At 48.7% G+C, this 26279-nt stretch overlaps 2 protein-coding genes across 2 annotated transcripts; both read right to left on the bottom strand.

The window, feature by feature from the left end:
* Positions 1 to 9319: 9319 nt before the first annotated feature.
* LOC136767417 (maestro heat-like repeat-containing protein family member 1) lies at positions 9320 to 16589 on the bottom strand. Its single transcript, XM_066721181.1, has 13 exons — positions 16524 to 16589; positions 16145 to 16258; positions 15173 to 15285; positions 14942 to 15081; positions 14693 to 14825; positions 14338 to 14510; positions 11401 to 11538; positions 11010 to 11295; positions 10694 to 10885; positions 10438 to 10587; positions 10133 to 10264; positions 9852 to 9954; positions 9320 to 9652 (listed from the first exon to the last, which is right to left on the bottom strand). The coding sequence occupies exons 2-13, from the start codon at positions 16170 to 16172 to the stop codon at positions 9441 to 9443; spliced, it is 1800 nt and encodes a 599-aa protein (XP_066577278.1). The 5' UTR covers positions 16173 to 16258; positions 16524 to 16589; the 3' UTR covers positions 9320 to 9440.
* Positions 16590 to 16615: 26 nt separating this feature from the next.
* On the bottom strand, positions 16616 to 19738 carry LOC136767349 (maestro heat-like repeat-containing protein family member 1). Its single transcript, XM_066721118.1, has 9 exons — positions 19661 to 19738; positions 19059 to 19092; positions 18808 to 18920; positions 18224 to 18349; positions 17926 to 18085; positions 17653 to 17784; positions 17347 to 17504; positions 17041 to 17190; positions 16616 to 16807 (listed from the first exon to the last, which is right to left on the bottom strand). Exons 1-9 carry the CDS (start codon positions 19736 to 19738, stop codon positions 16616 to 16618), a joined length of 1143 nt encoding a protein of 380 aa, XP_066577215.1.
* Between the last annotated feature and the right edge of the window lie 6541 nt (positions 19739 to 26279).

A 26279-nucleotide genomic window follows, 5' to 3' on the forward strand; every position in this document is an offset into this window, starting at 1 on the left:
GGGAGGGGGTGGGGGATTGTTGATAGATTGATTGTTAGATTTAATTCATTAATTATCTTAAAGCTGTGCAAAACGCAGGGTAATCTGAAGTCAGAAGTTTCACAGCTGTGGTCACAGGGGCCCAGACACACAGGTCCCATTACCGCTAACTGGGAAAGTGTGAGGGAGACGATGAAGTCATGACTGAATAATCGGTGGCAGGAAAGACGTGCGTCGGACTCACCGTAGGGTCTCTGGTCACCTGCAACACGCCAGGAACACACCAGAGAACACGGGGGGAGAGGATCGGACTGTTTGAAAGAGTGAACAGGAGAGCGTTTGAGGGAGCGAGCGTGTCAGTGCGCAGTGTCTCAGTGTGCTGCGGTCAGCGCGTTGAGGAGTCAGTGCGTTGTATTCCAGTGCAATATGGCATTGATAACTATGGGAACACAGCCACAATGGAGACCAGTAACAATGTAATTGTGCCCAACAATGACTTTATGTTAGCTGAACTGAAATGGCACAACTATGAAGCAAACTGATCCCACAAGGATCCCACAGGTGGGGGCCGTTTGCAGAAGGGCAGTAGCTGGGCGCAGCTCTCGTTCAGACGGGTTTTGCCAGTGAAGCTCGCCTGTCTGCGCCAATAACAGAAGAACCCGGAAACACAAGCTGTGCGGCCACCTGCTCCGACAGGAATGGACAAGGTCAAAGGTCAAATGCATTAGTAGTGCGTTAATGTAGTGCATTTTGTAAACGCATCAGACAAATCAAACTACCAAACAATCAAAACAATAACACATCAAGTGCATTTAAAATCATTTTATTTCAAAATACAACAGCTGAAAAGAATAAACGCACTTGGCCCAAAGCATCACAAGATTAGTCGCGTCTTCTCTCGAGAACACACACCCGGCGCTGCTGTCTGCCATCATACTGACTGAGCCGCGTTCAGCCCCCCAGACTCCAGCGCGCGCTCTTGCCCTTTCAGCAACGGCTGCTTTACCCCCAGACTGTGTGCCGGGCGTCAATAAAGGCTGTCACAGCCCCTCTATTGAAACAAGACAGTCAGCCCCACCTATTAACATCGGGACTTCCGTCTTACCCGAAGCAGTGCATTATGGGAGTCGCACAGAGTTCCTGTGGCGCTTTTCTCCCCATCTCTGTCATGGCAAACCTGCCTCATTTCATATTCAAAGCTTTCTTTTTAAAATACAATTGCATTTTTAACAGGATCTTGGACTCGGGTTTCCCTCCAATAGCGAGAGAAACCTTTGTCCAGCAGGGGGCTTTTTGAGCTGTACTTGACAGTCTTTCTTTTTCCTTGCAGGGAGCTGATCCATCAGGCCAGACCAGACGAGACGGGGAGGTGCCGGTTGACAGAGCTGCAGAGTCCTGGGTCCTTGGAGCGGTCCGGAGGCCGAGGCGAGTGGAGATTGGGACGGACCGGGAGCGACAGGGGACCTAGCCAGAGGGGTCGGAGGACTCCTCACGGAGTGGGTCCCATCCAGAAGCCCGGCCGACCATCTACCCGGAGCCCGGCCTGACCAGGACTGCTCCCCGCTGACGTCACCAGCCAGGATCCAGGAGAGGCCTCGGATTCCAGGGACCGACCAGGCCGATCGGCAACGTCCCTGAGGGAGGCCTCCTGCAGCCAGGGCCCGGACTTCTCCCCGCAAGGCCCGCTCCCTGCAAGAGCCCCGGAGGTGGAAGCTGCTCCCCAGCCAGGTGGACTTGCCCCGACCTCCGGATTGAGAGCCTCCCGACCCTTCTCCAAGGTAGGAAAGTGCAGCATGGCCCAGCGAACCGCCGGTGTGAGGCGCCATAATGCGGTGCGCTTCAGCCGTGAGGCTGGAGCCGAGACCGCGGCCCTCACCCGGCTGGAGTTCAGCAGGTCCGTGCTGCAGAGGGGCCTGGGCTTTGCCCCTTCTGAGCTGAACTGTGTGGTAAAACTGCCTGGACCTAGGGACGTGTTCGAGGTGAGCTTTAAGAACCCTCAAGTGCTGGAGAGTTTTTGGAACCTGTATAGGGAAAAAAAAGACAGCATGCCCCTGAATGACTTTGTGGTCGACGCCCTGACCGATAGAGAGATTAAAATTGTAACTATTCAGTTTTACAACGAAGCAGTGGCAGAGTACGACGTAGAAGTATGGCTGAGGAGACACTGTGAGATCCTGTCTGAAAGCAGGAGAGTTAATGATGAGGATGGGGTCTGGACCGGTGCTCGGCGGTGGCAGGTGCGCCTGCAGGTGGAAGTGGCCGCCATCGGCGGAGTACGCCATCTACCAAGCACCGTGGTTTTAGGAGCAAATAGGGGGCTTGTCTTTTATCATGGCATGCCCAAATTATGTAGGAACTGCGGGGCCCTGGGTCATTTAGCCGCAGCCTGTACCGTTGTTAAGTGCAAGGTCTGCGGCGGGGAACATCAGACCAGGGCCTGCAAGCAGGAGAGGGCCTGCAACCTGTGCGGTGGGGGAGGGCACCTCTTTAGGAATTGTCCCTCCTCCTATGCAAATAGGGCGCGGGCCCTCGGGGGTGGTGGAGAGAGAGAAAATCAAGCGGAGGCTCCTCCAAAGGTGATAGAGGTAGGGGTAGAGAGGAAACAATCCTCAGGAGCCTCATAGGCTCCCTCTCTGACTCTGGGTCAGAAGTGGAGGCAGAGGGAGAGTGGACAGTGGTAGCGGGGAAGAGAAGGAGGGCTGAGAAGAGGAGCATGGGTAGGGGGGGAATGATGAAAAAAAGGATTCATTCTGCAGATTCTCCCCCCCCTGCCGGCTCCTCCCCCGCTCCAGAGTCCCCTCCCTCAAATTTCTATACGCCCCACTCTGACTCCGGAGAGGAGAGTGGTGGGCCTTCTCCACTGCCCCGAGTGGGCAGCCTGGTAGATGAGAGGCCCCCTAGAAATAACATTCCTCCTGCCCCACAACTGAGACTCTCCCAGGGGAGGGGTCAGGTATGCCCTCCCGGCAGTAGTGGGAGAGCCGCAGGTCCTCAGGAGACGAGAGTCGGCGCCAGTGTCCTTTCCCAGAAAGACATCAGGGACGTGATGGCAAGGTCACTGGCGCTGGGGGAGGAGGCCTGCGGCGGCAGACAGCCGGGAAGGGAGAGACCACCCCCTCCCCCACCATTAGTTAAAAGAACGACTAGCGGGGTCTATACAGTTTTCTCCCCAGTTGTACATAAAGCCTCTGCCCTGCCATCTGTTCGTCGGGCCTCGGCCTCAAAGGAACCAGGGAGAACCTCCAGCACCACGGGCCCTGAGCCCAGTGGAGTTTTGCCCGCCTTACCGGGTGGCGGGAGCCGAGCCCCCCCCATAGTCTTCCTAGAGGATCAAGCGGTGAGGCAAATGATTGAAATGATGGGTGCTAGCGCTAAGCTAGGTGAGGGAGAAGAGAGGAGTGGGGAAGAGAAAGGTTTCTTTACATGATTGTTACGGAGCGGGTAATTGCCCTCACAGCCATTATGGCATTAACTATTATTTCAATTAATGTGAGGAGCATTGCTGAGGTGAAAAAGAGGACCGATGTTTTAAACTCTCTGGCTGGAATGAAGGCGGATATTATCTGTTTGCAGGAGTGCGGCATCCCGTTCCAAAAAGAATACAAAGATCTCCGGGACACTTGGACCCTAGGAGAATCCTTCTGGTCGGGGTCCAATGTGTCCCGAGCGGACGGGATTGCCGTACTCCTGAAAAACCCCTTCTTAACTGTGAAAACATTCAAGGTAATAGAGGCGGGCAGACTGGCCAGCCTCGATTTTAAATACAAGGGGGCTGTATTGAGGCTGGTCAATGTCTATGCCCCCACCAGCCAGAGAGAGAGAGTCCTCTTTCTCCCTCAGCTACGCCCGCTCCTGATCGGCACCTTGCCAGTTATCATTTCAGGTGATTTCAACTGTGCTCTGAGGGATGTAGACCGGAGTAAGCCCCGCAACGATAGATCCAGCAGGGACCTCGCTGCGTTCGTGGAGGACTTTGAACTCTGCGACGCAGGTCGGGACCTGGTCCCCTTGTTCACCTGGGTGAGTTCTTCTGGCTCCTCCTTCTCCAGGATAGATCTCGTCCTCCTCAGCAAGCCACTGGAGAGGACCGCCATGTCTTCGGAGGCGGTCTTCTTTTCAGACCACAGGCTCCTGACGACAGAGGTGCTCATTCCGAGCACACGGGAGTCGGGGCCTGGGGTCTGGAAGCTCAACACCTCTCTGCTCGATGACCCTCGTGTGATTAAGACCTTTAGCAGACGCCTCGAGGAGTGGAGGACCCTGAAGGACCTTTTTGATTCTCCCATAGAGTGGTGGGAGATGATGAAGAAAAGAACCAAGGGCTACTTCATTCAGCTGGGGAAACGGAAAGCTCGCGAGAGGCGGGCGAGATATTCCCATCTAAACGCCCGCCTCCAGCGCCTGAGTCTTTTACAGCTCAGAGGCTTCGACCTAGCTGAGGAGGTGGCCCGGGTCAAACTGAGTCTCTCCGCCCTCTATCGGGAGGAGCAAGAGAAGATCAAGGTCCTTTCCAGGGTCCGCATCATGGAGGACGATGAGAAATGCAGCCGCTTCTTCTTCAAGAAAACGAAGGAGAGGCGGCCTGCAATGTCCTCCATGATCGACTCCTCGGGGCAAGAGGTGGAGGGCAGAGAGGCTGTTGAGACAGTGGTGCGGGATTTCTACAGGGAGTTGTACGACCAGAAGGTGGTGGATCAAAATCTGATCCATCACTTTCTGTCCCTGTTGGAGTCCCGCAATGAGGGGGACGAGGAGGAGGAGGAGGATCCAGAGATCACCACCACTGAACTCTCCCAGGTGATAAAGAGTCTTAACTCTGGAAGGACACCGGGTCCCGACGGGATCCCTGCTGAGTTCTATAAGATCTTTTGGGAGGTGCTTAAGGAAGATCTGGGCCAGGTCCTGGGGTCGATGTACAGAGAGGGCAGATTGGCCCCTTCGATGAAGAAGAGTATCCTCTCCCTTCTTCACAAGAAGGGAGACACGAAAGATCTGAGGAACTGGCGGCCAGTCAGCCTCCTGTGCACCGACTACAAGATACTGGCCAAAGCACTGACGCTCCGGCTGCAGCGGCCACTCCCTCAAGTCGTGGGTCCCGACCAGGTCTGTGGTGCCCGGGGGAGATCGGCGGCCGACAACGCCATGCTGCTCAGGGATGTCGTGGCCTACTCGAACGAGAGAGGGCTTCCCCTGGTCCTAATCAGCTTGGACCAGGAGAAAGCCTTCGACAGAGTGGGCCACGAATACCTGCAGCTTGTTATGGAGAGGATGGGTCTCGCTCTTGGCCTGAGGAAGTGGGTCAAGATCATCTACAGCGGCCTAAGCAGCAGGGTCCTTGTGAACCGCCACCTGACCGAACCATTTCCGGTCAGGTCGGGGGTCCGGCAGGGTTGTCCCCTGTCGGCCCTGCTGTACGTCCTCTGCTTGGAGCCGTTCATGCAGGCGATCCGCCGGGACGTCCGGGTGACAGGTTTCCATCTCCCGGGTTCCGGCGGAGAGCAACTGAAGGCCCTGGCCTATATGGACGACGTGGCCGTGGTCTGCACGGACGCTCCGTCCGTGGCCAGGGTCGAGGAACTGCTGGACGGCTTCTGCAGGGCGACGGGGGCCGCTGTGAATAAGGCCAAGAGCGAGGTCTACCTCTCCAGGGCATGGCCTGTCGGCCGGGGCCCGCCGACCGTGTTCCCTGTGAAGCCGTTTATCAAGGTTCTGGGGATCACGATCGACGGGACCAACACGGGCACCCGGAGCTGGGAGGAGGCCATAGCAAAGGTCCAAAGGAAGATCCACGGCTGGAGCACAAGGACCTTGACGATGGCTGGTAAGGTGCTGGTCGTAAAGGCCATCCTCTTCCCGATACTCCTCTACGTAGGAATGATCTTCCCCCCAGACAAGGGTATCGCAAAACTAGTGACCCGAATTATATTTCGGTTTGTCTGGGGGAGCAAAATGGAGAGGCTGAAAAGAGTGCAGATGGTGAAGGGTACCCTGGATGGAGGTAGGGGGGTCCCGGACGTTGTGCGGCTGATAAAGGCGCAGGGGCTGGCCTATGTGGTCAAGAACATCCAGGCTGCTGGCAAGAAAGTGAGTTTCATGAACCGCTTTTATTTTGCCAGCAGCCTGAGACCATTCGGCCTCTGCGCCATGGACAACACCAGGCCGCACTCGTGGGATCCCCCGCCGTTCTACAGGGCGCTCCGAGCCTTTGCGCTCGAAGTAGGCCTCCATAAAGTCGTGCTGGCCTCCTGGGATTATAAGACCATCTGTAGTCAGATGAGATCTGCCCAGGAGACCAGCCGGATAGAAGATTTCCCTCCCGAAACCTGCCGGTTTATCTGGGCTAACGCTACGCACGTTTGCCTCACGAACACGCAAAAAGATGTCTCCTGGATGGCTGTGAGTCGGTGTCTCCCCACCCGAGTGTTTATGCACAGAAGGGGCCTAGCCCCTTATGACATCTGCCCCTATAAGGGTTGCTTGGGGAAGGAGACGGAGGCTCACATTTTTAGTGAGTGCCCCTCCGCCCACAGGGTCTGGCTCCTGTTTTCTCCGTTCCTCCACAGGTTCGCCGTTCCTGCGCGGGCGACTGCCCAGCAGATCCTATACGGTCCAGCCAAGGGAATCTCTACATCTACCTTGAGGTGCTGGTGGCGTGTCGTCTGCGCAGTGAAGCAGGCACTGTGGGAGGGACGGAACATCTGTTTGTTTAATAAGCAGGAGCTGGATCCGATCGTCATCGCGCGGAGGGGCATGGTGTTTGTGAAAGACTACGTCAATCTGGAGGTCCATCAGAGGGGCAAGGAGGAAGCCTTTAAGAACTGGCGCATACAAGATCTGGGGGAGCTCAGGATCCCATGATGGGACCCACCTCCGGGGACGGTTAGTTCCCCCTGCTGGAGCCCGAGTCCAAGATCTTTTAAAGATCTTTTAAAGATTTTATGAATGATTGTTTTTAAAAGAAGATTTTAAATAATGAATCTTAATTGTTTTTAAAGATTTAGTTGTTTTTAAATCACATTGTTTAGGGCTTTTTAGGTATAGTTTTGTTATATTTTGTTGTCAAATACATTGACCGTTTTTGGGTTTAATTTAAAATGCATTAGACTTTTTTTGTTTGTTTTTTATTTTTTCCTTTTAATTGTTTCTTTATTTTGTCTCATGCATTTTCTGTTATTTTCAATGTATTTGACTCTTTTGTTGGTGTGCAGTTTTTGCTTTTATCACGTTTTGTTTATTTGATTTGAGCACGTTTATTTTAAAGTTAATTGTTTTAGTTTTGTTAAAAAAATCACAAGATTTTAAAAATTTTAAGTGATTTTAAGAATTGATATTCTAAATGATTTTAATCACAAGTATTAAAATTGAAATTGTTCTATTTTAAGAAATGTAAAATACTAAACCTAATAAACAGTATTTTACCCGAAGCAGTGCATTATGGGAGTCGCACAGAGTTCCTGTGGCGCTTTTCTCCCCATCTCTGTCATGGCAAACCTGCCTCATTTCATATTCAAAGCTTTCTTTTTAAAAAAACAATTGCATTTTTAACAGGATGCACCTGGATTGTATTAGACACTTCTTAACACATACGAGTTATTATTTAACCAGCAGTGTTTTCACCCGGCCTGACGAGCGCTGTATCAGCGAAGTGCTCTCTCTAGTAGCCGGTCATGAATATCCATGAGCACATCAAGCCTGAGGCCTGGTTTGGTTGTTATAGACGGGTGACAGATCGGCGGCAATTCAAAACATACGAGAGCCTGTGGGTAATTATTATTATTCATATAAGAAAATCAGTAACACTAATGTCTCGGAAATGTTCGGTATTTTTTGTATTATATATGAAGTAAAATGTACAGAATATCATCCAGCGGAAAATGGAGAAGAGATTCTTATTGGTTGTGTTGCCACAATTAAATACCGAACACCTTCATGGCATCAGAATTACGACTTCTACTACTACTGACAGTAATAATAATGATCCACACGCTGACTATTCGTTTTGAATCGCCGCCAATCCGTCACTTGTCTCCGATAACAAACCCCGCCTCCTAGATCGAGGATCTGCCTCAGCAGTCTTGTGCTCATGAATATTCATGACCGGCGAATAGAGACAGCACTTCGGCCATAAAGCGCTCGTCAGGACAGGTGAACACACTGCTGGTTAGATAATAACTTGCATGTCTTCAGAAGGGGCGTCTCTAATACAAGCCAGGTGCATCATGTATAAAAATGCAAGTGTTTTATAAAAAGAAAGCGTTGAATATTAAAGAGGCTGGTTTTCTATTGCATAGAAGAAAAGCCTCACCGGAACTCTGTGTGACTCCCATAATGCATTGCAGCTCAAAGACAGAAGAAAAGGGGGAGCTGACCATCTCGTTTAAATAGAGGACCTTCAGCTGTGTTGTTGCCCACTCTGAGCCAGACCCCCCTGTTTGAATCCAGGTCTCCGTTTCCTGGTCTGTCTCTGTTTCTCTCCATGTCTGTCCGCGTGTGCCCGTGTGTCCACAGGTGTCTGGGCGTCTCCGGGACCTGATGCGGCTCTTCCACACAGCGGCCCGGCAGTTGAGCCGAGCAACAGAGCAGCGGTCTGGACACCTGTGGACACACGAGCACATGCGGACAGACATGGAGAGAAACAGAGACAGACCAGGAACAGAGACACAGAGACCTATACTTGTCATTATATAGTGGATCTATATTGTGCGCCTCAGTATATGGTGCGTCTTAGTATATAGTCTGTATGTCTTAGTATATAGTGCGTCTCAGTATATACTATGTCTATATAGTGCGTCTCAGTATATAGTATATCTCAGTATATACTGTGTCTATATAGTGCGTCTCACAGTATATACTGTGTCTATATAGTGCGTCTCAGTATATACTGTGTCTATATAGTGCGTCTCAGTATATACTGCGTCAATATAGTGCGTCTCAGTATATACTGTCTATATAGTGCGTGTCGGTATATACTGTGTCTATATAGTGCGTCTCAGTATATACTGTGTCTATATAGTGCGTCTCAGTATATACTGTGTCTATATAGTGCGTCTCAGTATATACTGTGTCTATATAGTGCGTCTCACAGTATATACTGCGTCTATATAGTGCGTCTCAGTATATAGTGCGTCTATATAGTGCGTCTCAGTATATACTGTGTCTATATAGTGCGTCTATATAGTGCGTCTATATAGTGCGTCTCAGTATATAGCGTGTCTCAGTATATAGTGCGTCTATATAGTGCGTCTCAGTATATAGTGCGTCTATATAGTGCGTCTCAGTATATACTGCGTCTATATAGTGCGTCTCAGTATATACTGTGTCTATATAGTGCGTCTATATAGTGCGTCTCAGTATATAGTGCGTCTATATAGTGCGTCTCAGTATTGTGTCCCTCATGGCACCTCATTAGCGAGCGGGGGCTCAGGCACACAGTCATTCATCTCAGACGGCAGAGTGCGACCTCATCTCCTCCCGTCTCCTTGTGGGCTGAAGAGCCTCTTCCATACGGGCTGCGTCGCTGCGCTCTGGCACTGGGAGGCGGAGCAGTTCTCCAGGGCCTGGGCAGTGCAGCTCTTAGCCAGGGCGTCGCTCTCCTCCTGCTTGGCCCGCGTCAGAGCACGGACCACCTCCTGCCACTGTCGGCGTCCCAGGAGGTTCTTATTAATCAGGGACTCTGTGGACAAGAGAGAGCAACACCGAGTCACAACTCAACACAGAGGTCTAGAGCAACAAGACAATGTCACCCTGGCTGCCATCAGATCCACAGAAACATTTCAGCTCCACGGGTTCCTCAGTGGCGTTACAGAATCGATACCAATCGCCTGTGCGCTCCATCATGGGCCACATCCTCCACCGGCGTCTCATCTCCTCACCTGTGAATACGGCGGCGTTGGCTCTGACTGCAGGAGAGCGGCTGTTCAAACAGTCCAGGACGCAGCTGAAGGCCCCGCCCAGCGCCTCGGGGAAATCAGATGCCTGGAAAAGACAAGGAGTCAGATTCGGGGACTCTCAGCAGACCTGTAACTCAAGAGCCACAAACATCTCTGTGCATCTCTGTCCTTCATACACAACGTCACACGTGTGTGCCTCGGCCCTGCGTGTTGCAGGAGCCAAACTCATGTGAGACAGTGGGATTGGCTGAACTGGTCCTCACCAAGAACGCGGCCAGGTCCTCCAGAAAGCCGTCTACGAACAGCGCCCCTCTGTCCTGGTTCCTGGAGATCAGCGTCCTGACAATGTTCAGATCTAGAACCCAGATGCTGTTGTTCAGGGTCCAGAGGCAGGCCTGCACAAACACACGAGCTGAGACTCAACACTGGGCACTGATGCCAGGACACATGATGCACATGATGCCGGCACAATCCGACAGCAGGACGTCTGTAACTCTTCTGATATTCTTAAAAGCCCCTGCAGCCCCTCCTGGGTTTGCTGCCCGGGTGGTGTCTGATCTGCTCTTACCTGGGTCACCTCAGGGTTGGGGTCTCGCAGGTGAAGCGCCAGCTGCACCAGGGCCACCTGCAGTTCACGTTTGAGGTGGGCTGTCACTGCCGGGCACCTGCACAGGTTCCCCAGCACGGTGGCGCAGGCACAGTGCAGCTCTGCATCATCCTGAAAACAAGCAGAGAAGGTCAGGCACAGAGTGGCGACAGCACAGCCTGTGAAACACTGAGCACGACAGCCTGCACGGACACCGCAGCCTTAAACAGCGACTCACTTTTTCCCAGAGCGCAGTGATCCTTCGCAGGACATCTGCAGCGACATCCCGGCTGACGCTGTGCCGTCTCAGGTGGGGCAGAACGTGTGAGAGGGCGGACAGAGCTGCCAGGACCGCCTGCCTGTCCGCCACGTCCGTGTCCTGCAGGCCAGAGCGGAGGATGGCGAGCAGCTCCCGGCCGTGTTCTGTCACCTGCACACAGAGTGGTGGCTTTGGAATTGAAACATGCATCTCTCTCTTCACTGTTTAACACACAGACAGAGCGGCTTCATCCCCACGTCCCCGTCCGCACTGGGCATCCAGCACAAGTCCTTACCTGGGCAGCTGTGGATCTCTCTATGCCTTGGAAAAGCAGCAGCCTGACGCGCACACAGGGGTCCTGGGCTCGGCGCTTCAAACTCTTCAGTAGTGGCTTCTCCGAGCCGCCCAGCAGCTGCAAGACAGCAGAGCGAGGCGCAGTGAGAGCAGCCCTCAGCCACATACTCACCTCGGAGAAGAAGGCAGTGGCCGTCACTCTGTGCTGCTCCCGGTCAGAGCTCAGGGAAGGGACGAGGACCTCCATGATGCCAGGGAGCTGCGGGCCGGCGTGCTCAACCATGGCCCTGGAGGATAAAGGGACAGCCGTAATGAGACAATAGATAACCGATCTCGGGAACGGAGTAGACAAAGGGAAGCCCCGAATGACAGGCTGGTTTAGAGACCCGTACCTGGCCAGGAGACGGACGCCCTCGGGGTGGCTGTCAGGGCTCTGCAGTTTCGCCCAGGCCGCCTCCTGCTTTAGCTGATCGGTCGCCTTCCTCAGCTTGGCCCGGGCCAGAAGGGCCTTCAGTGCCAGTACGATCTCTCTGTGGAGAGAGGAGAGGACAGTGCTGTAGACAGGGAATAAAATTAACACCCGCCAAATGTGGGTAGATTTAGCCCGTGGCGGGTAAATGTCAATTTTACCAGCCACTTTGGCGGGCTGCCAACAAGTGTACGGGGACTCAACTTTTAGTCGGCATGTTTCAAATGCCAGGAGAACGCTGCCTGCACGAATGCATAGACCAACTGTAAAGTTTGGAGGAGGAATAATGGTCTCAGGGCTCGGCCCCTTTGTCCCACTGAAGGGAAATCGTAACGCTACAGCCTACAGTGACATTCTGGGTGAATTTGCACCTCCAAATTTGTGGCAACAGTTTGGGGAAGCCCTTTCCTGTTTCAGCATGACAAGCCGTGCACAAAGTGAGGTCCTGACAGAAATAGTTTGTCGAGATTGGTGTGGAAGAACTTGAGTGACCTGCACAGAGCCCCGACCTCAACCCCATCCCACCTTTGGGATGAATGGAAAAGCCGACTGTGAGCCAGGCCTGATCGCCCAACATCGGCGCCCGACCTCACTAATGCTCTTGTGTCTGAAATCCCCTCAACAATGTTCCAGCATCTAGTGGAAAGTCTTCCCAGAAGAGTGGAGGCAGTTATTGCATCAAAGGGGGGACCAACTCCATATTCATGCCCATGATTTTGGAATGAGATGTCTGAGGAGCATGTCCACATACTTTTGTGGTTGACATTTCGCATCCCCCCCCCCCCCCCCCACCAGGGGTCCAGTATTTTCGTATCTTAAAAGTGGCAAACAAGGTGCAGGGGGCATGACTCTGCATGTGACCTTAACTCCCTGGCAACCAACTTCTGGACAAACTAGTCAGGACATTTCAGATAACAGACGGCTATAAAATGAGGTTAATTTAGGCAGATGAAGAATTTGCTTGGAATAAAATAATTTGGAAATACTTAAAACTTTACAGTTAAAATGGACTTTACTTCTTTTGCATGAGGTTTATGAGAGATGCCCTGAGATTATAGCATCACTTCTAGAAAGTGACAGGTGTGAGAAAGTGAAGGTGTCATATAATTACAATTAATAAAAAATGTATTATGTACAAATAGCTGGAGTCGTTTAGTCAAGTACATTGTATAAATTAGCTAGATAGGTCTTATACATTTTGTATTTCGCTGTTGTGACCGAACACATTGCCACAAGGACGCTAACGTTAAGGCATTTTCATCGCAGCTCACATTGCTAAACTGAATGCAACTGAATGAAAATGTATAAAAAATGAAAAAGAAAAACATATTGGTCGGTTAATTACAGCTGTAATTGCAAAATATTCCCTTATAAAACAAATAGTCACAACCTTTATAGTTAATTTGAATTTGTGACAAATGAACTAAAAGTTGTGCTAATGTCGGGACAACACGAGTCTGACACGAGGTGTGTGAGAGTTGACAGGTCTGCTGTCTTATGCCATTTCCATACGTCTTCTAATAATGTATTTTTACGTAGATATTTATTTAACAAAATTGTTGTTAGAAATCATCAATTGCATCAATTACACCATATACATTTCTGCTGAAATGATTTGCGATAGAGACATGCATTTTTTCCTGCGTAGTGGAGATTCTGCTGAAGAGAAACGTGCGGTTTGTTTACATCGCGTCTCTGCTGGCGTGCATCGTATTGACCAATGGAAAGGACGTCACTGTCTGTCTTCATTCCTATATATATATATATATATATATATATATATATATATATATATATATATATATATATATATATATATATATATATATATATAATATATATTAATATATATTAATATAATATATATATATATATATATATATATATATATATATATATATATATATATATATATATTTTATAAATATATTTATAAATATAATTTATATATATATATATTATATTTTTTTTATATATATATTATATATATATATATATATATATATATATATATATAATATATATATATATATATATATATATATATATATATATATATATATATATATAATATATATATATATATATATATATATATATATATATATATATATATATATATATACCACAGACCGTGACTCTATGAATATCTAGCCAATCCAATGAAATCCTTTTAATGACGTGCAGAAACCCAGAGAAGGGAGAAGCACTGAAGAAGAAGAGGAGTATGAAGAGCAATAATGTGTCATTAACACCCCTTCTCATGTGTTGGTGTGTTTATACAGATCCCCAGCAGCTGCCGTGTTATTGCATGTGATTGATTCATTTGAAAACGATGCTCCCGCACAGTCTCTACTAGCAAGTGTTATCACTCAACAGAAGGCAATCAAGACCTTATAACACTTGCAAGTAGAAACTGTGTGGGAGCATGTTTTCTATCCAGATCCTTTTCCTCATACACACCTGTCTAGTCTATACAGGTGTGCAGTTAGCTTCTGTTATGGTGATTGATGAATTACCTGAATAAATGCCACGTTTTAACATGTTCACCACACATTTACGCACCCTCATGCATTTCTGGTGATGTTTGCCTTTGGCTGGTAAAAATACCAAGTGGCTGGTAAGTGTTTTCCTTCTACCAGACACAGTGGCTAGTGGCCAAAAAAGTTAATTTTATCCAGTGTCTGCAGAGCACCAACACTCAGCAGAATCAAGTGCGTCTCTCACTGTGGCCCTCCTGGCCGCTCAGGTCACTCACACACAGACCAGCGAGGTACTGACGGCTCCATCAGGGACCACACTGTGAACAGACACCCTGTGGGTCTGCCCAGCGAGACGGCACTCAGTACGACCTGCTCACCTGGATATACTTGGTTCTCTTGGCGTGTCCTGGCTGGGGGTGCCGGCCTCCTGTGGGATCTCCTCTCTGCAGTCCGTGTGGAGAAGCAGGGCCCCAAACAGCCGGGGAAAGACCCTCTGAAAGGCCCCCGTCCCCCCTGGGACGGCCAGCAGTTCTTGCATGGCAGTGGTCACCTGACACCGGGAGAGACACACAGGGTCACAGTCAGAGAAAAGGCACCCCATTCAGAGCCCCTCTGTACTGCTTTCTGGAGAGTCAGTAGATCACGGACAGGTCAGTGGAAACATCAGTGAATGAAAAGTCCTGCGATGTTCCCGGCCTGGTTTACACAGTGAGTAAGTGTCTGGGGACTCACAGCGAGGGTCCGGCGCGCAGCGGACACACAGTCCTCAGCCGGGTCCCTGGGCAGCTTCCTCATGAGGAAAGCCAGCAGCCTGCGGGACATCTTGCTTTCAGATCCCAAGGCCCTCCACAGCACACGGCTGGAGCTGTGGGAGACAGAGACACAGTGAGTCAGAGACACACGGGAGCTCCTTGACGTGACACACGAGCCAATCAGCACTGCAGACAGTCACTGTGAGAGAGGCGCTTCAGTGGGGCTCACCGGTCCAGCGGCAGGGCTTCGTTCAGCAGCGCCTTGGTGAGCTCCTCCGGGCACTGGGACACGATGTGGGCGACCACTCTCAGCTGCCGGTCAGTCAGGTGGGGCAGGCAGGGCTGCACAGCGTGCAGGATCTCAGGGACCTGGAGGACAGAGGAGACATGCACTCAGTCTGCCGCCCAGCGCAGCGAGAGGAAACACAGCGGGCGTGAGAGACTCCAAACTGGCCCTGACCTGCTCTTTCAGCTGGGCTCGTCTGCCCTCCAGGATCTTGCAGAAGATGGTGCTGGAGGGGCCGTAGAAGGAGGGCTCACCGGGCCCCCGTGGCGCCAAGGAATCGGCCTTCCCTGTAACGGATTCGGCAGGATCAGGTTTGGTAATCGGAAAACAACACCACATGGCAGGTTCTCTCGGTATCCGTGGCTGATGTAATCGGATTGCGCCGGGTCGGTAGACGTCACTTTGGGTTTTGTTTATATTTTACTTAAGCGGTTATGAAGGCCAATTCAATTTAAAAAGTATTAGATTTAATTTAAAAAGTGCCAGAGCGTCAGAAATGTCCAAAGCAAATGTCCAAAGAATTACTGCATTAGAAAACAAAATATTCATTATTATTATAACAACGGCAGCCAAAAGAGGCTCACTGATGAAAATAAATGCTTTGGAAAAGTTGTTTTGATATTCTACCCTAAAAGGAATATATACTAAAATATTTATAGATTGAACAAATTGAACAAGCCGTCTATAGTGTATTTGAAGTCTTCTGCTCATAATTATGCAAGTCTGTTTATTCCGTCTTCCTGATTATAATTGATATTTCTAATCCGATAGTTGCCATAGAGTTTATTATTTATGTCTGAGCAGATGACCTTACAACGATTTACAACTGTAAACACAATATACACAAAGAATTACAAGACAATAAGAAGGTATGAAACAATACATCACAGTATACAATAAGTTTAGTGCTAGTCAGAGCAAGTATCATAGACAATTACAACAACTACAGTACAAGCAACAGCAACACGACACCGTGGCATTCGATTTCCTCACAATAACACGCTATATTACAACGCATGCGTCGTTAAACCGCGTGACCGAGGCCTTGTCTATTAAAATGCTTGTCACGAGTTTCGATGACAGCAGGAGGTCAGACAGCAGAGAGCGCTGTAGCGCAGCGGGACAGGACGGGGGAGAGGACGGTACCTGCGGCGCGGAGGAGGTGGGCCAGCATTGCCGCGGACCCGGCCCGGCCCGGCTCACTGCTGCTCTTCAGCTGCCCAACGATGAATTTGGCCACCTTCTTTGGGAAGGCGTTGGCTGTAGGACAAAGGCAGGCAGAGCAGTGAGGTCACAACACAGGCCAGCGCACTCTCTCCTGGGACAACAGAGAGAGACGCCCACGAAAGCCTTCATTGCATCAACAGTGGCTCCCAACCCACCCTGCTGAGCTCTCAATTACTTAATTGAACCCTTAACTGAACTAATCATTTCCTAAATCAGAGCCTTGTAATTATTTGAAACAGTAGGGGGTTTAAATGAAGTATAGAATTGGATAAAGAACTTATTAAAGACTGAGACGTACCCAGCAGCGTTAGTGATGACAGGACCGCGTTGTCCTCGTCCACGGGCGGCCGTGTCTCCTGACGGGCGCAGAACTGAAGGAGAAAGACACGGTCACTGCGTACCGAGGGGGAAGCGCCGCTCGGCTGCACGGGAGCCTTGTGTCGGTGCGTCTCGGCTGCTCCGCAGAGCGGGACCTACCTCTTGGTGCAGCGCGCGCAGCAGTCTGTCCACGGAGGAGTAGATAGCCACATGGTGCGAAGTGAAGCCCGGCTCCAAGGCTGCCAACAGAATCTGTCGCACGTTCTGAATAAGAAAAATAATAATAATTATAAAGAAACACAGCTGCTGACTCACACTGCACTGTGGGCCGGTTCACAGACCTGGAATCCGGCTGAGCTGTTAACATGGACTCCAAAACAATAAACCAAACCAACCCCAACCCTGATCCTGATGTTAAACATAAAACCAAGCCCTTAATCTGGAGCCGGTCTGATCTCGCCCACCCCTGTTACCCCAGACAGCAGAGAAAGTCCTACCTGGCCCAGGGCTTCACCGTTGGAGCTGTGCTTGTACACCTCCACTGAAGCGGCGACCAGCTGGGTCACATTGGCCTGCAGAGTCTCAGGGCTCAGCAGGGGCGACATGGCAGCCAAGGCACCGACGAGCGTCTCCTGAAGCCTCAGCGACTACACAGACAGAAGGACATAAGATCACAGACAGGAGTCACAGCGCAGAACAAGTGACTAGATGACTCTAGACATTCTCATGTGTGGAGCTGGATATTTTGCCAGTCCATATTTAACAACCACCCCCTCCTCCGGACATTTCCCGCTGGCCCGTACCTGCAGGTTCCTGCCCTCCAGCACCAGCCAGCCCTTCAAAATGGTTTTGAAGGCGGAGTCAATGACTGGAGCGAAGTCCTGCTTCTTCACTGTGGGGTCAGCGCTCCCTCCGGGTCCAGAAACATACTCCTGGAGGCTGGTGCAGGCGCTGGTGAGCACTGGGAGACAAAAAACAGACGCTGGGGTCACTCTCCACTAGACACACGATTCACAGCTCAGCTCCGCTGAACTAAACCTTAAACAAAAAGAAGAACAAGGGCGCCCTTTGGGGATCTGTCATTGCAGGAGTCAGCCACCCTCACTCACCTGAGCACAGAGCCATCTGCAGCTGAGCCCTGGAGTGGGCTTCCACTGAGTGCATCTCCACTCTTTTGGCAGCGTCCAGCTTGGGCAGCAGACCGGTGAGGGTTTTCTCAAGATGGGGCATCGTGCCGGACCCTGCAAACACAGACAACAGATGGTTAGGGTCGAAAACAGGGCACATCTCAGTTCCCTTACAGCGCACAGATGCTGTCCCAGCATGGGGTGAAACCCCTTTGACAAAGTGGCTTCAGGAATGGAAGGAGCAGGCAGACTCACCGTTGGCTCGTAACAGACGGGCCAGAGTGTTCAGCCACATGATCTCTGGCTGTACATCTTCACTGATGACACACATGGTCTGCAGGACCTCCCCCGGAAACCCACATCCCACGGCCACCAGGACGTCACTGGCTGCCTGCTTCGTGTCGAGAGGCATGTTCTGGGTCAGGGGAAGACGAGAGGAGGGGCGTGAGTCTGAGAAGGCTTTCTGGGGACAGCAGTGTTCCTGGCACATCTCTGAGTGAGAAGAATCTTTATACAAAAAACAGGAAGAGCCTGACAGGAGCAAGTGGCTCACCGCATCGCTGCCCATCAGTCTAGCAGCCACAGCAATGACCTTCCTGGCTGTGGAGGAGCTGATGTCTTCGATCTGGCTGCGCAGAACTTTCTCCACGGCCTGCAGGACGAGGGTCGGATGGGCCAGCTGAGCAGAGGAACATAGGAGGAAGAGCTTAGGAGGGATGTGACACAGCACAACTCAGAAGAACTGTTACAATATTGACAAATCAATGTCAATGTCTCTTCTCTGCATAACAGACACCATGTTATATCTTGAACCCTTTGTACACAAGGACACTGAAAGCTGTACAGATTTCCAAAAATCTGGATTTTGTCAAACAGACAAATGTGCATCACATAGTAACCTCAACAACAAACTACTCATATAGACACTCATACTTCAGCTGGTTCTTAAAAGGAACTGAATAAAGAAAGAAGATAATTACTATACATTCAAATATACAATCACACAATACACACATTTTAGAAGCAATTCCAGAACAAAACCTGGAAGAAACAACTCCGAAGAAAAGCCACACAGTTAAGCACTCTGTCGGGAGACGAAACGGACGGTCTTGGCATCAACAGACGCTCAATTCTCACCTTGAGGTATTCCAGACACTTCAGGCAAAAGGTGTTTGGGGCCATCATTTGAGAGAGAGACGCTAAGGTTTCCTGGATGTCCTCCATTATCACCTGCCAGGGATCAACCGTCTCTACAATATCAACACAAATCACAGTTAAATCAGCCAGGATCAAGTCCAGCTCATCCTTACAGCAGTGGTTCCCAACGGATTGTATGATTAATTGTTATTACATATAGTCAGTAAAAAGTCCTCCAAACAGACACTCACCCAAACCCTCAGACTCGTCCACTGTGTCGTCACACTAAAAGACAACAGGAATTCTGGGTTACATTTCATTCCACTTTACTGATTGTATTATTTTGTGTGAATAAACGCTGACCATCAAGTCAAATCATTATGAAGTGTAGTTTTAAACAATAATGTCCGTATTAAAACTATAACAAGGCAGTGTAATATAGTTTAGTCCGGGCAATTCAAGTATGAATCCCAACCCCAAAGACATTTTCCATTGGCAGGTAAGATATGCATGCATATTCACCAGTTTAAACTTTAAACGTATTAAGCAAGCAGTTACAATAGGTATCCTTCTCGTATAGCACACGTGTTGGTTCACTTGATTCGCTATGTCTCCTGTGCAATTGTTTATCTAAAATATACACGATCATCATGTGTTATTATTGCAATGATTATGAGACGAGCCTCATGAGTAAAATACACACGGAATCAAACGCCTCCCAATCAAAGTATCTGCTTGTGTAGTAGCCTGTATTACATGAAACGGGTGTTTAATATGATTGCTGGGTGACTACTGCCGACTAGGACTAACATCTAGACAAGGCAGAGTCTTGCAGTGACAGTCAGACACTCACGTCTGTTTCGCCGCCATCTTCCACCGACGTCTGAATCTCTAATGGCGCCGAGCGGACGGCGCGGATTTCTAGCACCATAAATGGAAAAAAGTGATTTTCGCAATATATGAATTATGAATGTGGAAATGAAGAAACGTACTGTGTGGCTAACTACAGTATTCTACAGAATACTACAAACACTGCACTGTGCTAGACTTTGGGCCCCCACCATAGTTACCAGGGGCCCCGGCATCTTGTGTTACGCCACTGGATTGAGCTGCTGACCTGAATCTCTGGGACTGCTCTCACCTGGTTCTCCTACCAAGTGACATGGCGAGGCTCCTCATCCACCCCCAACCTCTCCACCCAGGCGTTCCCCACGGCTCTGTCCTGGGCCCCCTCCTGTTCTCTCTCTACACTCGCTCCCTGAGCCCCCTCATCGCATCCCATGGTTTCTCCTACCACTTCTACGCTGATGATGCCCAGATCTTCCTGTCTTTTCCCTCTTCTGACCCTCTCATCCCCTCTCGCATCTCTTCTGCTTGTCTGCTATTTCCGCCTGGATGCACTGGAGCTCAACCTCTCCAAATTGGATTTCCTGTTTTTCCCCCACTCTTCCTCACCTTCTGCTGACCTCCCCATCTCGATCCCCTTGGAATCCACCACACTCTCTCCTTCTTCTTCCGCTAAAAATCTAGGAGTCACCCTCGATCCTGCGCTCTCCTACACCCTGCACATCACCACGCTGACGCGCGCCTGCAGATTCTTCCTGAGCAACATACGCCGGATCCGTCCCTTCCTCACCGACTACTCGACTCAGCTGCTCGTCCAGTCCCTGGTCCTCTCCCGCCTGGATACTGCAACTCCCTCCTGGCCGGCCTGCCTGCATCCACTACCCGCCGCTCCAGCTCATCCAGAACTCTGCGGCTCGTCTGGTGTCTCTCTGCCACGGTTCGCACACGCTACTCCACTGCTCCGCTCCCTCCACTGGCTCTCGATAGCGGCACGCATTCAGTTCAAGACACTGACCCTCACCTACCGCTGTCTCGACCACACTGCACCGAGCTACCTTCAGACACTCGTCTCTCCATACATCCCCTCCAGACCACTGCGCTCCTCCAGTGCCAGAAGGCTAACTCTGCCTCCTCTCCCCTCTCCTTCCTCCAGAGCCGCTCCTTCTCATCCCTGACCCCTAAGTGGTGGAACGACCTGCCCACCGAAGTCAAAACAGCAGAGTCCCTGACCTCATTCTGGCACTTACTCAAGACGCATCTCTTCCGACAGCACCTGTAACATTAGTCCTCTATCCCTGCTAGATAGCACTTCAGTTTATTATGCTTCTTGCGTTCTTGATTGTTTTCCTCCTTGCTCCCTTTCCCGTAGCCCTCGTCTGTAACCCTACATCTTGACAGCACTTAGTAAAATGTATTATTTTGAATTGCTGTTTTAGCTAAATTGAATTTGTAATGATTGATGCCTTGTACTTCACTGTATTTTTGCACTTTGTTTGCACTTATGTTGTAAGTCTGCCAAGAAATAATAATAATAATAATAATAATAATAATAATAATCTTTAGTTCTTCCTAATACTAAATTTACTTTCTAAACCACACCGTCTCGATGGAAGCAAATGTAGCAGTTTGTCCAAACAAATGTAATGTGAAAAGATTGTCTTGAAAAAGAATACAAATGCTGAGTTTGATTGACGTGTCATCTGTCCGGTCTGTAGTCTAGCTGGCGTGCGTGTCTGCTGCATGCATGTCACAGTTAGCTGTGTAGCTTAGCCAAAACTGTAGGAAATGTAAGTCTGCTGCCCACAAATGCAAGGAAGGCGACAAGAAAAAGTGTCATTTCCTTGTGTGTCCCACTGACAAACTACTTCTCACAGCAAGGTCTGCTTCCATATGCAGCGCTCAAATAGTCTTGTTGAAACGGTGGCTATAATGGCAAATTGTAGCCCATATTGCTCCCTGTCCATCGTTGTATCGGGGTGTCTGGCGTTGTCTGCTCTATTTTAAGCTTTTATTTGATCAGTCCTGCTCTCCAGTGCTTAGGGTCGGTGTCACAGCAACATTGCCTGTTCTTGCTGCTAAATAAACTGCATCACATATGGCATGTTTTCTTATTTCTTATCTGTTTTGCACATATAGTCCTGCTTGATTCAATACACAGCGACAGTGATGCTTATTTTTTGTAGAGTCTATAGGCTATTGATCGGTTCTATATTTTCTTTGAAAGTAATCTTGACCCTTTGCAGCCGAAGCTTTCTAATATAATTAAAACGTGCTGATTCAATGGGGAATTGAATGTATACATTTCCCTTTTCAAATGGTTGTCTTCGGTTCTGCAAGTCTGAAAGTGCCGTTACAATTCACCCGAGAGCGAAGCACATTTAGTAGGACATCTGCACTAATCACAAGGAATCGTATGCATTAGTTATCGATAGCCTATTGAGATGAATAATCTGAAAATGTGTATCACACACACAGCACATATAATAGATTACAGTAGCAGTACTTCAGGTGTCCGTCTCTTCGGTGCTGTTTCTGCAGGTCGCTGTCCCGCAATCCTGCTGCTGCTCAGTGTTTGTGCTGAGATCCTCGGAAAAGCGTGCAGCCTTTTCTCTGGACCCCACCGCGTTTGTCGTCATGTACATTTTGAATGCATGAACACACTCCCATACACTAACACACACACAATCACGCAATACACTCACATAATTACACACACAATGCATTCATTCTCTCTCTCTCTCTCAGTTCAATTTCAATTTCAATTTGGTGTTCCTGTGAACTTGCAGTGTGTTCTTATAGAGTTCAGCATGCAGCGTTTCGATTGGGTGTTTGTCCCACCTAGTGCAGTCCTGTAGACTGAGTGGACCCCCTGCCTCACTACACAGCGCAATGGGCTGGATCACACTGTCAATTAGTTTGAGCCAGAGTTTGACTGGAATATCAGTGTCATAGAATCCGCTTCTGCTTGCGTAGAAAGCTCTTCTTGCGTTGTCTTTGAGTGCCTTCACTGCCAGGTTAAAGCCCCTGACGCACTGATAGTCAGGCCACGTGAGTGTAGTCTGAGGTGTGTTCTGGGGCGGTGCTGCCTAGAGTGCAGTGGTATTTGTTTCCCTGAGGTCTGGCCTTTTCTTGAGAGATCAATATTTTTGTCTTCTTCATGTTTACTGCCAGGGCCCAGGACTGACAGTACTGCTCTAGCAGGGCCAGGTCCTGCTGCAGCCCCTGCTCTGTGGGCGACAGCAGGACTAGCTCGTCTGCATAGAGCAGGAACTTGACTTCTGTGTCGTTTAGGATGAGGCCAGGGGCATCAGACCGCAGCCCTGCCGCACCCCGCGCCCCTGAGTAAACAACTCTGTTCTTTTATTGCCACTTTTTACTGCACATTTGTTTTCATAATATCATAGACTTTACCCCCTAAACCACTTTGAAGAATTCTGTAATAAAGTCCCTCCTGCCAAATGGAAATCAATGCCTTTTTGAAATCAATGAAACAGGCAAAGATTTTGCCTTTACTTTTTTGGTGGACGTGTTTGTCTATGAGGGTGTGGGGTGTAAATATGATCGGTTGTGCGGTGATTCGGTAGAAATCCAGTCTGACTCTGACTCAGGACACTGTGTCGTAAGGAAGGCCAGTATCCGGGCGTTAATGATGCTGCAGAACACCTTCCCCAGGTTGCTGCTCACACAGACTAATGCAAACCATATTCTTGGAGATAGTCAACATGAGTTTAGACGAGGCAGATCATGTCGTACTAATTTATTGGAGTTGTTTGAACATGAACTGCAGCTGTAGATCATGTGAAAGCATATGATATGATATACTTAGAGCTTTTGATAAGGTTCCACACCAAAGACTAAGAAAATAAATAACCATTCAAAATGAACACATCTTTACACAAAATTGAAAAAAGGCTGTTCTCTGAATAAATAAAATAATAAACTAACCAATACAATACATCTCCCTCATCCTCCTTCCTGCGATGGCCTGATCCAGGATAGAGGAGAGCTGCTACCCTGGGCTGTAGCTCCCTTTCTTTCCGTTTTCTCAGCCTGTCCTTTGTTGGCATTATGTTGCAATTGCTGCAGCCAGACTGTAACTGTCAGTGGCCCAACTTCAGGTACCCTGTCTCATAGCTACTTCTGACCAGCCCACTGCGTCATGTTATTTTACACTCGTTGGCTACTGATCTACTCTGCCGCTATGGACCAGCCTCCTCTGGCCTGTGTAATGGTTACGGTCTAACTGTGTTACCGTTTCATTCACAGATCCTCTGCGCTGTGACTTTTTGGTGCGCTATACTTACATTATAAATAAAGGATCACACTCCGCATGCTAGATTCTTTACAATTCATTTATGTAGAACAATGACAACATGTTTTTGGCCTCAAGCCTTCATCAGTGTCTGTGGCACTAGTTGTCCACTTTTGTTTTTAAGAAGTGTTTTTCAGGTGTTTCGTGTTAAGTCAATGCATGTGCAAAATTAGATAAATGAATCAATAAACAACACAAATTGCTAAATGTGCTTCACACACACAAAAGGAAGTAAACCCTGCATTCAGTTCTGTTTCAATTTCAATTAAATCACAAGTGTTTAAAATAACACCACACTAGGGTATATGTCTGAGGACATCAGGCTTCTTGCAGTTCATGAATCAGTTAGTGACATCTAGTCTCTGTCCCATCATTTGTAATATATTAGGGATGAAACTGGTTTTGTTGCAAAACAATTCAGAAGATGTTTAAGAGCTGTATTGCATAGTTATGAAATGCTGTATTGCATGTGTAGCTGTCTCAGCCCACTGCACGTTTTGCACTTTGATTTCAATGAAAAGCTTTGGTTTTATAATCCCCACTGCTGATCCTCTCGCCAGCACTGTTCACTGGTTGTTTGTGTTTGTGTTTCGTATATTTTAAACCATTTTAAACCTTGAAATTTAATTAGTTTTAATGAAACAAAAACATGTACATTTTAATTAATAAAACAATGTATTTTGAAAGAGACTGTCTGGCCGCTCCCCTCATTCGCACCCGTAGCCGCCCTGCTGAGGTCCCGGGCGCTACACATGAAATAGTCCAGTCTGACGTGCATCTAAGATATTGAAATTCACCTTCACAGGGCTGCTCTCGGACGATCCGGCAGGTGAAGAAGCCAGACGTGGAGTCCAGGGCTGCCGTGGTTAGGTGACTTGCTCTGCGGTTGTGAGGCCGGTTGGACGCCCTTGCCAAACTCTAAGACTGTTGGAGGCGACTTATGGCAGAGAAATCAACAACCACAGGAGCAGGGCAAGAAGAGTGGTCGAGGGGGCAGGCAGCAGGTCAGGCGATCGGGCAAACCAATTGGAAGGGGCAATCCAGGAAGCCATGGTAGAAGCAGGTAAGCAAAGGTCAAATGGGAGACAGCCGGCAAAATATCGGAAACGCTTAGAAGCGATACAAGAAAGTGGTGAAGACCCAGCAATAGGAGTCTGTGGCCGAGGAGTCTAAATAAGAGCGACAGTGGGGGCTGGGAGCTAGTGATGGCATCAATGGGGCTTTTGAGGGATCAAAACAACTGAAACGATTGATTTGGAAAAATACTGAAAGATTTGAAACATTTGGTGGCTACATGGTGCAAATAAACCCCCGTGTGGCAGGCACACTAGAGTGGATCAAAAAAAACATTGACGAACCAGCAGAAGGAAAGTGGTTTGTTAGGACACCAGACAGCATCACAAGCCATCACAGCAGATACTAAGCTACACTGTCAGATCAGATTGTATTTCACAAATTAGTGTGCAGAAAGCATCTTTGAGCTTTTGGTTATTCAAGCAAATGTGAAATAGTTTAACAGGAGATGAATTACCAATAGGCTAACGTCATATAATAAGGAGAAACATGTGCATCATTGCACGCAGAGCTTTGTTGTGTTTTAAATATTCAACAAAAACAATGCCATTATATTGTGTTGGGTCTGTACTTCTAATCTGATGTTTGACTTGAGATGTATACATTCATCAGTGTGTTGAAAGATATTTATTATACAATCATCATTTGTAGGGAGTGCGATTGTGTAACTGGGCTTGGGGAATGATCAAGTATTTTTATGAAAGGCTATTATAGCCTTATTTAGAGGTTTTCACTCTGTCAGTTGACCGTTGCCCGACCTAAAACTCAGCGAAACCGAGTTAGGAAAATTAGTTAAATGATGGGTCCAGTTAAGTCATTGAGAGCTCGGCTGGAACAGAAACCCGCAGGGTAGGGGCTCCTCCAGGAGCAGGGTTGGGAAGCCCTGTTGTAAACGTTTGTATAAGCACACACATGTACAAACATAATGTACAGATATACATGTCAGCAGCAACTTCATCTTATTAACAGAAGTCTGGAACTGAACTGGAGCAGCACCATTATGATATTTGACCACTAGATGGTGTAACACAGACACTGACCTGAAGAACTGACAAGGTAATAAAAAAAGTATTAAATATATACAACTCCCACTGAACAATACAATTAAATGAGCATTGCATCTGCTTGATTTAAGGGGCATTTCAAAGTGCAAACCAACAATAACAATTAAATACAAATGTTTAAATGAAAATAAATAGTCCTCGATGAAGTGCAAATTGAAAGTAAGAGCCAAGTTCAA

Source organism: Amia ocellicauda, chromosome 14 (genome assembly GCF_036373705.1).
Source record: "Amia ocellicauda isolate fAmiCal2 chromosome 14, fAmiCal2.hap1, whole genome shotgun sequence".
In the NCBI taxonomy this organism is placed as follows: domain Eukaryota; kingdom Metazoa; phylum Chordata; class Actinopteri; order Amiiformes; family Amiidae; genus Amia; species Amia ocellicauda.

Coding starts and splice junctions, on each gene's coding strand:
- LOC136767349 (XM_066721118.1), bottom strand. CDS start 19,738: ATGGTGCTAGAAATCCGCGCCGTCCGCTCGGCGCCATTAGAGATTCAG. Junction 18,086..18,223: donor GACTGATGGGCAGCGATGCG/GTGAGCCACTTG, acceptor CCCCTGACCCAG/AACATGCCTCTCGACACGAA. Junction 17,785..17,925: donor CCGTCTGTTACGAGCCAACG/GTGAGTCTGCCT, acceptor CTGTGTTTGCAG/GGTCCGGCACGATGCCCCAT.
- LOC136767417 (XM_066721181.1), bottom strand. CDS start 16,172: ATGCTGGCCCACCTCCTCCGCGCCGCAG. Junction 15,286..16,144: donor CCACCTCCTCCGCGCCGCAG/GTACCGTCCTCT, acceptor AATCCGTTACAG/GGAAGGCCGATTCCTTGGCG. Junction 15,082..15,172: donor GAGCCCAGCTGAAAGAGCAG/GTCAGGGCCAGT, acceptor TCTGTCCTCCAG/GTCCCTGAGATCCTGCACGC.